The sequence below is a fragment of the Bacillus rossius genome, chromosome 1 (genome assembly GCF_032445375.1).
Source record: "Bacillus rossius redtenbacheri isolate Brsri chromosome 1, Brsri_v3, whole genome shotgun sequence".
Taxonomy (NCBI): Eukaryota; Metazoa; Arthropoda; class Insecta; order Phasmatodea; family Bacillidae; genus Bacillus; species Bacillus rossius.
Genome location: NC_086330.1, coordinates 29,979,527 through 29,994,019, shown reverse-complemented (window position 1 = coordinate 29,994,019; position 14,493 = coordinate 29,979,527). Strand labels below are relative to the sequence as shown.

Below are 14,493 nucleotides of genomic sequence, written 5' to 3'. Positions count from 1 at the left end.
TTATCTATTAATACTTTGATATGAAAAAAACCTCGAAGAGCAAATTTAATACATAAAATAAAAATTGCATTTATTTCCACAAACTTCACTTCACATTACTTCTTCCTACTAACGCTCACTCTGTCCCTTGAACCTTGAGAAGTGTTTATTTTGTGTGACTAATTTCAAGGTCAGATAGCAGCCTACTGATGCCCAAGGGGGGAGGGGAGACAGGGGGCCTAACAGCAAGGGGTGCCAGTGGGGTGCGTACAACACAGGCACAACTACTGTACAGTCCAAGAGAAGAGTGTTGTGGGCAACTGACATATAACAAATCAGTGTTGCAAAATTGGATATTTTTTGGGTGTTGCAAATTACTTAAAAAATCAAAACTGATTTTATTTTACAGATTAAGTTTCAAACTAGCAATTCACAAAATCCGAAATTTTTCCATTGAGAGATTAATTGTGGTTTTTATCGAAATAATAATGTCTAATTCAAGCAACTCTAATGATTACAGCAAACATTCGGCAATTGATTTATCGCTTTCATAATAAGCTATTTTGTTGGGCATTTTGTACAGATCACATCAAATACAATTCTTTAGGGAAAAAATTGATAGTTAACCAAAAAATTAGTACACAAAAGCCCTGAATTAACAATTTGAAAGTGTCCATGCCCAACTCTTTTACATGGAAAAATAAAAAAATCCGTGAAATATGGCTTTAACATGGATTATTATTATCATCTTTTAACTGAGGTTTGAACATTAATTAGGTAGTTCATTAGCTAAAATGAAAATAAAAATATCCAGCTAAGTGGAAGATAGACCATGCATCAAAAATGAGTTACTTTACCTTTCAAAATGTTTCAGTTTTAAGTACTCTGTGTATATATTTTTTTAAAAATAAAATGTGTGCTGTGGGATTTGATTTTTCGCTATAGTATTTCCCAGTTAGAGACAAAACAAAAAAATAATAAAATTGACAGCTTGGACGGTGTATGATAACTTTACTTTTCATGTAGAAAATAAAATTTGTTGTATTAAGAAAGCTTTACCGAATGATACTCTTCATACCAATTACATTTTAGACAAATGTGAAAAAAAAAAAATTAATAGTCAAGGTAATAATTTACTTACATAATTTCAACTTTGTTAGCTTACGTATTTGAAAATTTTATCGGATTGAAGCCTGTGAATTTTGACAAGCAGCGTAGCAACTAATAGAAAGAACCAGTGTACTTTATGTCGCAGATCTTGGCCGTTTGGATGTTGACATAGAAACAACTTGTGCGAAGGCCTGCAAATTAATACTGTTTCCACCTGAATGAAATTGCTCCTTACAAAGACAATTGCTAATGGAAATTATCAATAGTGGACTTAAAAAGCACCTCTTTTTTGGTTCATTTGAATATATGACAACTAGGTGTCATACTACCTAAATGACTATTCATTTGAAGAAATTTTCCCTGTTACATATATTAGATATTTGGTTGTAAAGCTTGAACAATGTTTTCTTTGCATAAAATTACCATTAATTACAATAATAATTCTTTTGTGAACTGTTAGTCACCTCCTACCTCTAAATTTCACATGACAAACATCAAAATAGTTCAGTCTCATGCTGTAGTTTACCACCTTCATTTTTTTCTAATACACCCATCAATCTTTTCATGTCAAAAAAATAAAATTAAGTTTATCATCAATTTAAAGCCTCACAGCAAATGTATTCCTAGTGTAAATTACCGCTCCCAAACTCTTAGATAGGCCATTTTCAGTCCATTTAATTTTAGGGAATGGATTTTGGTATTCTATCCATAACCGATCTGTGCCCAAAATCATTGCACATGTGTAGAGCTCACTTTTTTAGCATTTTGCCTTCGTCCAGATGGCGGACTCACATGTGGCGGCATGAACACAAATATATTTGCTTTTGTGAACATCGGGAGAAATACCATGCATATCGGTGTACACTTTAAAGGACATAACAAGAAATAATTAGAAATTAAAAAAAATACTTGAGAAAATCAGCATTACAACCTTGAAAAACCATAGTTACTGCACTACAACTGTTGTGCCTCTGTAATAGAGTGGTAAAGTGCATGGTACTTGGGAACGAATATATGAATGGGAATACATTTATATGCTACTTTTGGTAATTTTTAAAATCTGTTTTATAAAACTTATTATTACATTATGAACACTATAATTCATGAAAAAATTATTATTGTTATTTGTATGAGTAATGTCTATAATAACTTTTAATACCTAGTTCAATCTGTTGGTTCTTTAATTTCTTAAAAGGTAGGCTTATGTCTCATATTTTTAATCACGTGTGCACACACATGCACGCATGCACACATATGTGTATGCAAGCAAACACATACTCACACACAAATGTGCACACACTCACATATACACGTGCACACAGTGTGCATGTGCACACATTTGCACTGCATGCACACACACACACAAATATATGCCATGAAATTTCTTTTAAGACAAAAATTTTGTTACTAAATTTTAATGTTTTGATGTTATTTAGTTTAATTTTAGTATTAAATCAAAAAGTATAACTTTTAATATTCAATCATACGCACCAGCATTTTTTTTCACTGGTTGGTTATAGTTTATAGTATTTACATTCTATTATCCATATATGGTGCGACATATCGAGGATTACATTTGATGGTTGGATTTCATGAATATGATCAGAAAAATTAAGGATTTCATCATGAATGGAATTCTATTACAACAGACAATTAAAAAAAATTGTTTCTCCTTGGTCAGTGAGCCAATGTTGTTGCACTCTTCTGTTACAGCAACCCAGGATTTATTATTCTGGCTGTTTTATAAACCAACTGTCATTTTATTTTCACTTACATTTTAGTTTTTGTCAACCATCAGAATTAAAAAGACTTTTCCATAGGTGTAAACCAGAGACCCTGTTTTTTGTCGTCTTTCATTATCCTCATGTAAACGTAAACAAACAAATGTGTAGAGGCACCTCAGGTGAGTAAGGTTACAGCTGTGGCCCAATATAGCAGTGCTTATTCGCTACCTTACCTGACCACCCTTAAAGGAACACTGCTAACAAAATAATTTGTAATATTTTTTAAAATATTCACAATGAACTTAAAAGATTAAGTCATTTTGGACAATATGTTTGCTATTTATAGATGGTTTTATGACAAATCCACAGCAGAAGTGCGCTAAAGTAACTACACAGTGCAAAGAGAGAGAGAGGAGGTGCGAACCTGAGGTAGCTGAGACTGTGACCCAACATCTCCAGTCTCCAGGAAGTCTCGTTCTGCAGGCACGCGAGAGCTTGGCAGAAGTTAGCCCCCACCTCCAGAAGATGCACGGTACTCAAGTGGTAGCCCTGTTAAAACACACACATCCAATCACCACACGACTCTGAAGTTATCTGTTATTTTCTACCATACAAATGACAAGTATTTTGCAATTTTCTTTTCCAGATGATTGTTAATGTTGCACTAGATGTTGACTGATCCAATCTTCGGAGTATCCTGAGCAGTTTGTGGTGCCCTGCACACTTGCTAAAGGACCTCACTCGGGTGCCGTCTTGCCCCCTGGGAAGTGTGTTGCCAGCTCTTTGCTGGGGAGATTGAAGATGCTGCAGTCATCCCCCCCCCTCCCCCAAGGTGGTCCAACAGTGAGCAGAGAGCTGAGCTACAACACTGCCAAGCAGTCTGCCAGAGAGCACGTCGGTCACTTCAGTGCCAGAGAAACCTTGCAGAGAGTCAGACTTTATACTGTTTTACAGTCAACCTCCCGCTGTTTTCTCCATTTATCTATAAACGTCTGAGTACCTTGCTTGGCATCGGAGCACTAGATGTAGAAATACAGTGACAGGTCTTTCTTCTGGCATGTTTGGGAATACAAACATGTTAAGTTACTGATTTTGCCCTATTATTGAACATCAATTTAGTTTTAACAGGAATACTAAAGAATAATTAATATGTAGCAATGATATTTTAAACCGTCAATAATAAGCCACTCTATTGAAAGAATAGTAATAAAAAAAAAGGATGAGCTTTGATTATCTTTAAAAACTCATTATGGAAATGAACCCATAAAATATGAAATATAAGAAGCTAGAAAACAGGAAACACTGTACTGAAATTAAAACCAACAGGAACCACTAGAACTAGAACGTGAGCAGCTCAAATTGGCACCGGATTACAGAACATGGCAAACAATAGTCCGCCAGGAACAGGTGCTACTCTAAGCCTATAAAGAAGTCTGGAGGCATAGCATAAGGCAGCGCCTCCTGCTTCAGCACAGGTGTCTCGTGAAGTGGGAGCGACATCTTTCTGGAAGAGTCTGCGAAACCCTTCATGTGGCTAGGGTCAGAGGGCTGCGGAACCTCCCTGGTCATCTACATTCTAGAGAGATGGAACTTCCACATAGACATTAGTGAAGTCAGGTGGAGCAAGGTGGCAGAGTGGTAAAACACTGGACTCTCATTCGAGTAAACCTGGGTTAAAATCCTGGTACAGCCATCATGAATTTTATTTTACATGGTTTCCCGAAACCACTTGAGGTAAAAGCTGGGTTGCTTCCATACTATAGGTTGTAGGGTCAATTTCTTTTCAAAATCCAACACCATGCAGCATATTTCAATCAAAAGCACAACAGAGAACTTATAAGGATGACTTTCCCGTGTCCCTCCACCGTTGCTGGTAGGGACAAACCTCACGTAGCACTGAGGTACGTTAAAAGTCAACATAGAGCTAGGGAAATCTTTCATGCAACCAAACTACCAGCAATGTTGTACAGGAAAACAGTATAATCTGTAAAACAACTTTGATAATGTGTAACTTGTTACAGATAATATTTAACAAACTATAAGTGAATATTTGGTCGGTGCTAGAGCACATGTGCACAATCTCATGCACTACAATTGTTAGCACTAATTCCATTATTAATAGTATTCCTAGTACTAATATATGGCAAATATTTATTCCTCAACTTTGAGAGCAATTTATAAATACAGTATGTTTTTAATTTTACTTGATTTCTTAGAAAACAAATACGTACTCATATGTTGGGGCTGGAAGGGGGGGGAAGACAGCATAAGACAGTTTCAGCATTTTTTCCTGTAGTTCTTTGCAAAAGGGAGGATAGAATTCTCTTGTTCCCACCTTCCTGTCACCAATATAGCCACTGTGTTTACTGACTTGCGAAAAAATAATTTGAGACTTTTCTTGACATTTTTATACATAACATATAACATATAACTGATGTAACTGTAAAAAATATTATCCACTGATTTACTACCTGCACCACACGAAAAAATAATTGATTTACATCCCGAGCCTATTTTTGTAACTTGGAGGTTGCATTATCCCGAAGGGCCTGGGACTACCCAACGTCAGCCAGGGACAAATTCTGAAGGAGACTGTACTGAAAGTGTGGACGTGGGCTGTCCTGTTCTGTACTTCGTATGGGACGGTGCTGCACGGCAACTGTTGGAGGCACAGAGAAGTAAAGGTAATGGCTGATGGGGTGTGCGGGGGAAGGAGTTTGCACATTTAAGCCTAGCAGCATGCTCTGGAGGGACACGGATAAATTGAGTATACTCTGTATTATAATTTCCAATTGGGTTCGTGAGCTGTTGTCTATCTTGTTTTAAGTGTTATAATGCAATTTTCATTTGCCTTATGCAGGCAAACATTTTCATGTCCTTTGTTTGATTTCCAAGTATGCTTATTAGTGTTCATGCTTTATTTCCTTGTTGTACCGATACAGCGGTACACATATATATTTATTTAAGTGTTTGGAGTCCTATAAATCAAATTTCAGTAGTGGACATTTCAACAATAGGCTCCCAGTTTATTTACGTTTGGACTGAGAGAGGGGAAACGGTGTGGACGGTGGAAGCAGCGCGGAAGGGGAGGAACAGACATGTGACGGCGCATGCGCGCCACTTGTGCAATCGTTGATGTTTAAATTCATCATTTATTATTTTGGAAAACAACTAAAAAGACTTTAAAGTGTAATATCACTGTTTAAAATTCAAGTACTTTCGGAGTTTTATAGAGGCGCAAAAACTTTATTGAAAATTGTTTTAAAACTTTTATGGTTCGTTTACCGCCTGAACGTATGAAGCGGCCAATGAAAGGCGCCATTATTGGCACCCCAGATTAGTATATAATGGCGAGTTCGTGATTTCTCAAGGAGTCGCCGAGGTCACTGAGAGTCGAACCGCATCACTCCGCGCGGCGTATTATTACATTTCGCTGAAGATCGTGCGAAATGACCATCGTTCCTGTACTGGTTTATGCAGCTGACTATTCGCCGACTAACCTGAACTGTTCGGGAATTTTGCACACCGCGAGCCTCACGTGTCTACCGCGACGTCTGCGTTACGGACTTTGTGATTTTGTTTGTGCTACGGACTGAATTGCGTGTGACATCGTCCTGGGAGGCCAGCACACAGCCCAGAGTATCCTGTTGAGGACCAGAGGTAGACATCTGACACCGCAGAAATAGGTAAGGCCTAAGGCGTGGACGCCTGAGACCGGGCGTGCATGTTTGGAGTTGCACACCGGCCCCTTGTCTTTCTCGCTGCTCCGGGAATCATCGGACATTCGGCACAGCTCCTATAGGAACCATTCAACTCTTTGAACTAACCAAAGTCTAGAATTGGAATGCGTTATGGTGCCCCAGTGGTCCCAAGATAAGAACGTGCTCTACCCCTGAAGAACTATCTGGAACCCTTTTTCCCACATAAATTTGTTGTTGTCAATGTTTATTTTGCACTGGGGTGTGAACATTGCATAAACTTTCCACAGGATATTGTTAGACTTAAAAACATCTTCCTGTTGTTTTCTTGTGAAATTGGCCAGTCACAGCTTACCTTTTCTGAGGACTTTCAACAATAGACTATATAATTACCTGATTCTGATTTACGAATGTAATTTTTAAAATAATTGTTATTTATTACTATATTGTTAATGTTGACATCAACCTTCATAATTATAAATATAAATTGGTCACAAGCTGGTTTATGTTTGGGTATTTATTTAAAGCCAGCAAGCACAGTCTCCCGTCAGCATTTTTGTTACTCAACATAAATTTTTTTAGTAATGATGCCACTTGTGAATTGACATGTCATTTTCATACCACCCCCAGAGCTGTGTTTGTAAACAAAACAACACATTATCTGTTTATTTACATTTAAACATCTACACACGTTCAACACCTATCACCACCATATCCCATAGAAAAAATATAAAAGAGTTTCCGTACATTGTGAAAGTAATGTTTGGGGCAATGTGAGGATGAGCTATGGTCCCCTCAGGAATTATTTGGACGCTTGCCTGTTGTTCTGTCTCATAGTATCTGTGTTAGTTATTGTTCTTCCCTCTAAGATAAGTGACAGATCCATCATAGTAGTACAACCTTGTGCAGAGAGAGTAGGTATTTAGAGTCTAAGATTTTATAAATGTAACATTTATATGGTGTAAATATATTCCTGACTGAACTACACAGAATTGTTATTTGTTGCTGTTAATGTGTCTCTTCAGCTTACAAATTGCACTCATTACAACATGATATCAACATTTTAACTATTTGCTATCTTTAGGTGATCCAGAAGTTTCAATTTAGAGATGCTCATTTTCATGACTTAACATCAATACATTGAAAGTCATTGACGTATTTAGGGTGTTCCATGGTCTTCTCAATGAATTGTAACACAAAACACACTCTGTAGAGCACAGGTGTACAACCTTGTAAGGTTGCCAATGGATTTAATTAGCAAAGAGAGTTGTGATTTTATTTTTGTCATTTTATGAGGGTGAACACAGGCACGAAAATGGTGGCGCAGCTCTCGACTTCTCGACGTCTCGAGTTCGAACGCCCGTCAGGCTCTCCCCGGTCCGGCGTACCGAGGTATCGCACCTGGTACTGGCCCTGGTCACAGCCGCAGAAGGTGCTCTCCATGGTGTAGCTGCGGGAGACCCCGTACTCCCGCCACACGGTGACCCGCGCGGTCGTCTCCCTGCTGCGCTCCACCTTGAAGCTGCACAGCGGCAGGGCGAACGCCGGGGCAAAGTGCTGCATCAGCTGCGGCAGCATCTGCGCGCGCGACAAAAAAACCATAACCTCATCATGCCAGAAGTCACGCAGCGGACCCGGCTCGTTTGGGACCACAGTCATGTCTGATTATTGAACGTCGATAAATTTTCAGTGGGTATACCAAATGTGCAAATGTAAAACTGTGAAATGCAAACTGTAACTTGGTAAAAAAGCAGGAAAAACTGTGCTGAAATGAAAACCTACAGTAATGATGTACTCTGAGCGAAATAAGAACGCTAGCAGCGCAGTGATGTTCCCTGGCGGCCATGGCCAACAGCCGGGTTACACTCGAAACAAATGTGAACGCAAGCAGCTCAATTGGTGCTGGATTACAGAATACATTTGTTTATTTTCAATAAGTAACGGTAAAACAAAATTTGGAGTCACACAAGTGCTTGAAACAAAAACCCTGCCAATAACTTAGTACTACAAGCACTTGAGTAATAACTGATGACACTGCAAGTAAGGTAGCTGATGTGGAAGGGTCAAGAAAAGGACAGCCTCTTCAGATGAGAATAAAGGCAGATGCTCTGTGATGTTCCAAATGGACCCTCTTTCTACTAGCAGCATAGCTAGGGAGACTAATGATTAGTACTGTCACAAAGACAACAGTGCAGAGGCTATCCAGCCAGCCCATGGACCTGCCAGCGGTTGGGGCGCGATGCAGGTAGCGCCCATCCCTCCTTTAATGCTACTCACCTTATCTAATTAGCAACGGCACCTCACTACCAACCCCCCCCCCACCCCAAGCACTGCACTTTGCCATTAAGCCCAGAGATTCCCTGCATTTCTCGGGGTTTGGCACATTCCCAAAGCCCTGTCTGTGTGAAGTGTTATTAACTAGGAATCCATTTTTCTCTGAGCTTAGAGTGTTACGTCAAGGATTCTGATGTCACGATACTTTGGAGGGCTAAGAGACTTTTCCAGAGCAGAACTTGACAGGCATATAAATGGACAGCTTGACCTGCGAGGGGAGTGAAGTGAAGAAGATGAGCGACTCCTTGGTTAGCAAAAGTGGATGACGAGCAACGGACTTCATGTGCAGAGTTTGGTGCATTGGGGACCGAACCAAAAGCTAGCCATTCGAATCGGGCCAACTGTGAAAGGAAAACCATCGTAAAACCATTTCCATCTACTATTTCTTCTGCTACCATAACCACGATTATACAATTTCTCGTAGCCGAAAATACTATGAATAATACTGTGAATCTCATGTTTTTCTAACCAACTTACAATTTCCAATATAATTTCCCAATAAGATGATGTAGAAATAACATATTATCAAAATACTATTAACAACTTTGGTATACATTTAGAAAGTTACAAAAAATTGCAAATTGTCTTGTGCCAGGATTTTAAAATAATTTTGCACATTCAAAAATGGATCTATAACATGATAAATGACCAACAATAAAAAAAATTGCTATATCGAAATATTAATAGCTCCTAAAATTGACATCTATTAAAATTTAATATAGAAAAGTTTAAGTTTATTATTTGGGGGCCCATTAAAATTTATCTTTCAACAGGCAGTGTTGCTGACTGACATGTTAATTATTTTCTTTGCACAAATAAAAACAAAGTTCCTCGTTAACGACTTCTTCCGGGAGTATAAGCAAATCTTTCAAACCACACGGCATCTTGCTGTGACTTCGAATTATTCAGCGACGACATGTCACCGCAGCCAAGTTCTTGTCCAAGCAGAAACCAACCGGCTGACTACCACCAGTAGCATTGGATCAGAAAGTACTCACAAATTGGTCCGTGGTAATTGCGAAAACTTTCGCAAACAAGTTTGGAGATCTTCATTGCCGATAACAAGCTTCTTCAAGAAACACGACCCAACTCTTTCGTGTACTGCCAGGCCGAGCCTTTGGGCTGCCAGGTCTCCGCCTCATGCACGATCATAATTCCGGACTGCAGGTCCGAGCTCCGCCGCGGCCAATTAGCGAATCCACGGCTGAGCACTAGTCCCACTATCTGTGCAGTGATCCCTATCTGCACTTCCTGACATCATAAGCCACACACCGGAGATGTTCAGCACACACCGCTACTGCAGGTGTGTGTCCGCGTCAACCAGAAACATAGTGCGGGCCATCGTAGATTGTCAGTTGAGCTTCATAAGTATAATCATGTACGTCCTGACTCCCAAAAACCGCACACCCCGGGCCATCGTAGATCGCACAAAAATTTACCAAAATAATTCTAACTCATTGTAACACACATGGCTTTGCTTTTAATGTCAGCCAACTCACGAAAAAAAAGTTCTGCTTTTCTAATATTATTACACTATGAATTTAACACCACATACCTACTCATTTAAAATAAAAACTATACTAAGTATACTATTGAAAAATACTAAAATATAAAAAAAAATTTTAAAAATAAAGTTTAACAGCGCAAAACTCATTTTCCAAATCAGGCCAGCAGACTGGCCACACAATACATTTGGTATCCGAAATACATGTCAAAATAATGGGTCCGTGCAAGGCAACGTGCATCATGTAGTGTAGTGAATTTAGTAAGTTTCTATATGTAACATGCTACAATAGTGGACATTTGCGCATATGAAAACATGAGTTTTATGTTGTTTTTATGTTTCCAGTAAGTTTCAAAATAATAACCATATTACTTCATGTATATTAAGTAGTCAGTTGTATAAATACAAAGATTATTTCTCATACATCAATATGTTATTCAATTTCCTCTTCCCCTCCTTAATAAAAAAAACTCTATTTGTTTATTAGGACATACCACAGTTTCATTTTAATAGCACATTTTTGGTATACGCTAAAGTGAAAAAATATAGTATTGTTTACTGCTGTCTCTTTTGCATTAATTATTCCAATAACTGAAGAAAGTTAAAAATATAAAATAACGTAAAGTCAAATGTTTTAGGAGTTAAAAAGTGAAGGCATCTATTTTTTGACAGTGCAGTAAAATGGAATGACATGTTACTGATTTAATTGTTTATTGTTAGAACTGGAACGAGTAAAAGTACCTGCAAACTGTATACTCAAAAAGTAGAGATATTTTATTTCAATAAGCTTTACATTTGAACTCTGCCTAATGATAATGAATATGTTTGCATTATCTTGGCAAATATTTCACCACCTACATTAAATACTTTATTATATATGTGTCCATGCTTTTATATTGTGCAGCTATGAAAATCAAAATTCTGTACTTCTCATTGAAGCCGTAAATAAATGAATTCTGTCACACTAACTGACAATTTATACAGAACAATCTCATTTTCATTTTGGAAAACAAGTACAAATTCTTTTACATACGGTGCAAATCATTTGCTAGTCTGCATTGCTCATGTAATGTTAGCAATTTTCTGAGTTCTATAGGATCAGGAACATCAGACTGTCTTTACATCTACAACTTTGAAACAATAATTTAAAAATTGCTACTCCATTTAATTTTAAGGTACTCTGACCAAAAATTTTGATGATTTCTTAATAAATAAATACCATAAACCAAAGTTTTATGGCTAAACACAATAGTTTTAGAACGAGATGCAAACTCCAAAGTTTATATTTTTTTCAGTTGCAGAACTTGTCTTGATATAATTGTACCTCAGTCTTTGAACATTTTCGGTCTTTATTGCTCTGTACGTTTTAAAAACAATCATAACTTATTACTTGTTTGTGATGGTTCATCTACACAAATAGATGAATTATTATTTGCTATTTGGTTTTGACAAGCTGTCACCATTTTTTTCTTTCTCCTCTCCTCTCCTCCCTCCCCACCCCCACACACACACAAATACAAACACACCAGTTAACAACAATATAATGGCCTAACTACAGCCCCAATTCATTCACAAGAATCAAAATGTGCACAGAAATACAGGGGCGAGCCCAGGATATGTTTCAGAACTGGCTGTCGTACAAAGGAAGGCTGCATGTCAAATATTGGCCTAAGAATATTTACAAATTTATGGTCTCAAATGCTCACCTTTAACAAATTCATAGAACATTTGATGAAAGCTAAGTTTAACTCATGAATGTAAGTATTCCAGAAACATTAATACCATCCTTCAAAAACTAAACAAAGTGATACAATTTTGGCTTGAGAGGAGATATTGCCCTAGCGCCCCTTCTCTGGAACTGCGCTTGCAGAATTACAGATCTCATGTTATAAGTGCTAAATATTTTAGTGTTTTTAAAAATAATAATTAATACAATTTTTAGAGCTAGAAGTTACAATAAATTGTATATTCACAATAATTTTGTTTGCACAGTAAAAACTGACATTTAAAAATATTTTTGTTTTATATTCCCCATATTTTTTTTTGCACAGCAAAACTGAAATTTAAAAATATTTTTTGTTTTATATATTATTATATTTTACTAATCAAATTTCATTATCATATAAAATAACAAACATATTTAGACTTCACATATCTACGGCATCAGAGATACAACCACAATCCCTTGTCCAGAAGTTTCACATGCTGTCAAATGGAAGATGAAAGAAAAGAACTTAAATGATATATCAGTATAAAGCTATAAACAGTTAGTTAATGAAAGTCTTTAAAAGTAACTGTAATGTAACTTTATAAGAAAGATAATCACTGCATTTATCTGGATTTAAAATTCAGTGATGATGTTTTTAGATTGTTGACTGAGTTTTATCCACTATGAATGCATTAAATTTTTCACTAGTATTAGTACTGGTTTGGCTATTTTAATCTTTTTTTGTCTGTTATATATTTTAAGTGCTAAGCCAACACAAAACAACAATAACCACATTTGCATTTATTTTATACATCTTCAGAGCTGTTGTAAATGCATTGCTTTTGCTGCAGTCGGCTCACCAACCGAACCTAGATACTCGAGTTATACTCTATGTACCTGTTACGTGGAATGCCATATCGGTGATCATGTGCATGGTACACAAAACATCACGTACATGGTAAGGCGTGTCATTTTCTGATATGGCATCGCACATTACAGGGATCCAGTGTATCTCACTGTACACAGTAATGACTCTAGTGATAAACAGAAGCATTACCCGACCTATGTCGTTGAAATATTCGCCATCTAAACACATCCTGCTTATGAACCAACAGTTTTGATGCGTACCTATTTTGGATACAAGCCGCATAGTGCATCTCTAGAGACATGGAGCGCACAGGAAAGAATGAGCTGACAGTACGAGCCTACGGTACAAACGTCTCACCAGGTATTCAACAGGACTGTCTGGTTTGGTCTTGTCCGCGTCATTCCAGCTGGCCACCGCCGAGCAGCCGTACAGGAACACGTTCTTGCGGCGGGAGTGGCCGTGGTAGTCGCAGAACACGTACGGGGGCTTGCGCATGACTCGAGTGCACAGCTCCAGCAGGCCCTGCACACAGCACCCACGCAGCGAGTCACTGACAGAGGAAAGACGTACTCACTGCAGCTGCATTACTTTTGCCCTTCAGCAGGTACTACAGAACACAGGGTGACTCACAAGTAGTTACCGCCACTCACAGGGCTTATATCTTACATCATTTGGAACAAAAATTAGTCCTACAGGTGTGGGTCCTATTCTCTAGTTAAAGTGTAATTCAAAACATTATAAAAATGACAAATACATTAATAACCATTCAGATATAAATAAAGTAATGTATCATCAGACAGTATTGTTAACAGTTGGACATCATAACTGTGCATAATAAGCTTACAAAAGAGATAGTAAAAAAAGTTTCCCGTCTACTTCTATACAATTGGCTGCAAGCTTATGTACCATACAAGTTGTTATACCTAGCTAATTACTACAGCGACATTCATGACACTTGCAAGTAGTTCCTCACACGTTTGTGCAGTTTGTTGGTAAATATTTTCTTAATCCATGTCCGTATATAATAATCTAGTTGTAAGCTGTTAATTGTTAGGAATGACCAATTTTTCAAATTTGTCAAATTTTGGTCAATAATAGGAATAAAACCCACATTTTGTTCCAAATGATATCAGGAACAAGCCCTGTGAGTGCCAGTAATGCCTTGTGAATCATTCTGTATAATATGCAAGAAGAAAGGTGTGAAACCAAGAACGAAAAGTAAGGGTAAAATCATGTTCTACTTATCACCTTTCAGAAAATTAAAGCATTACAGCATATAGCAAATCACTATTTAAAAGATAATTTTTGTTTCTACAGCATTCATTTTTTGAACAGTCAAACACTGGTCAAATGTTTCAATACAAACGTCTACAGAGATAATATCAAATTAAACAAATTTTACTCTAATCATAATGTAACTTGTGTAACCAAACCCAGTGTTATCTCAATATACTATAGAGAAATGTGGGAAATGATGCAGAACAAGGCTGCCATAAATGAATGAGTGAATGACTGAAGGATTGAGTAAACAAATGACTCAAGACTGAACATCTCATTAACTTCTGGGT

At 37.5% G+C, this 14,493-nt stretch overlaps 1 protein-coding gene across 1 annotated transcript in view; it reads right to left on the bottom strand.

Annotated features, from left to right (window-relative positions):
- Positions 1 to 14,493, bottom strand: part of LOC134533665 (cytosolic carboxypeptidase 1-like) — a 246,022-nt gene that overhangs the window by 13,735 nt on the left and 217,794 nt on the right. The window contains exons 20-22 of the mRNA XM_063371214.1: positions 13,283 to 13,447; positions 7,913 to 8,089; positions 3,238 to 3,362 (exon numbers count right to left, since the gene is read on the bottom strand). Coding sequence (XP_063227284.1) covers positions 3,238 to 3,362; positions 7,913 to 8,089; positions 13,283 to 13,447 — 467 coding nt within the window. The remainder of the gene's footprint in view (positions 1 to 3,237; positions 3,363 to 7,912; positions 8,090 to 13,282; positions 13,448 to 14,493) is intronic.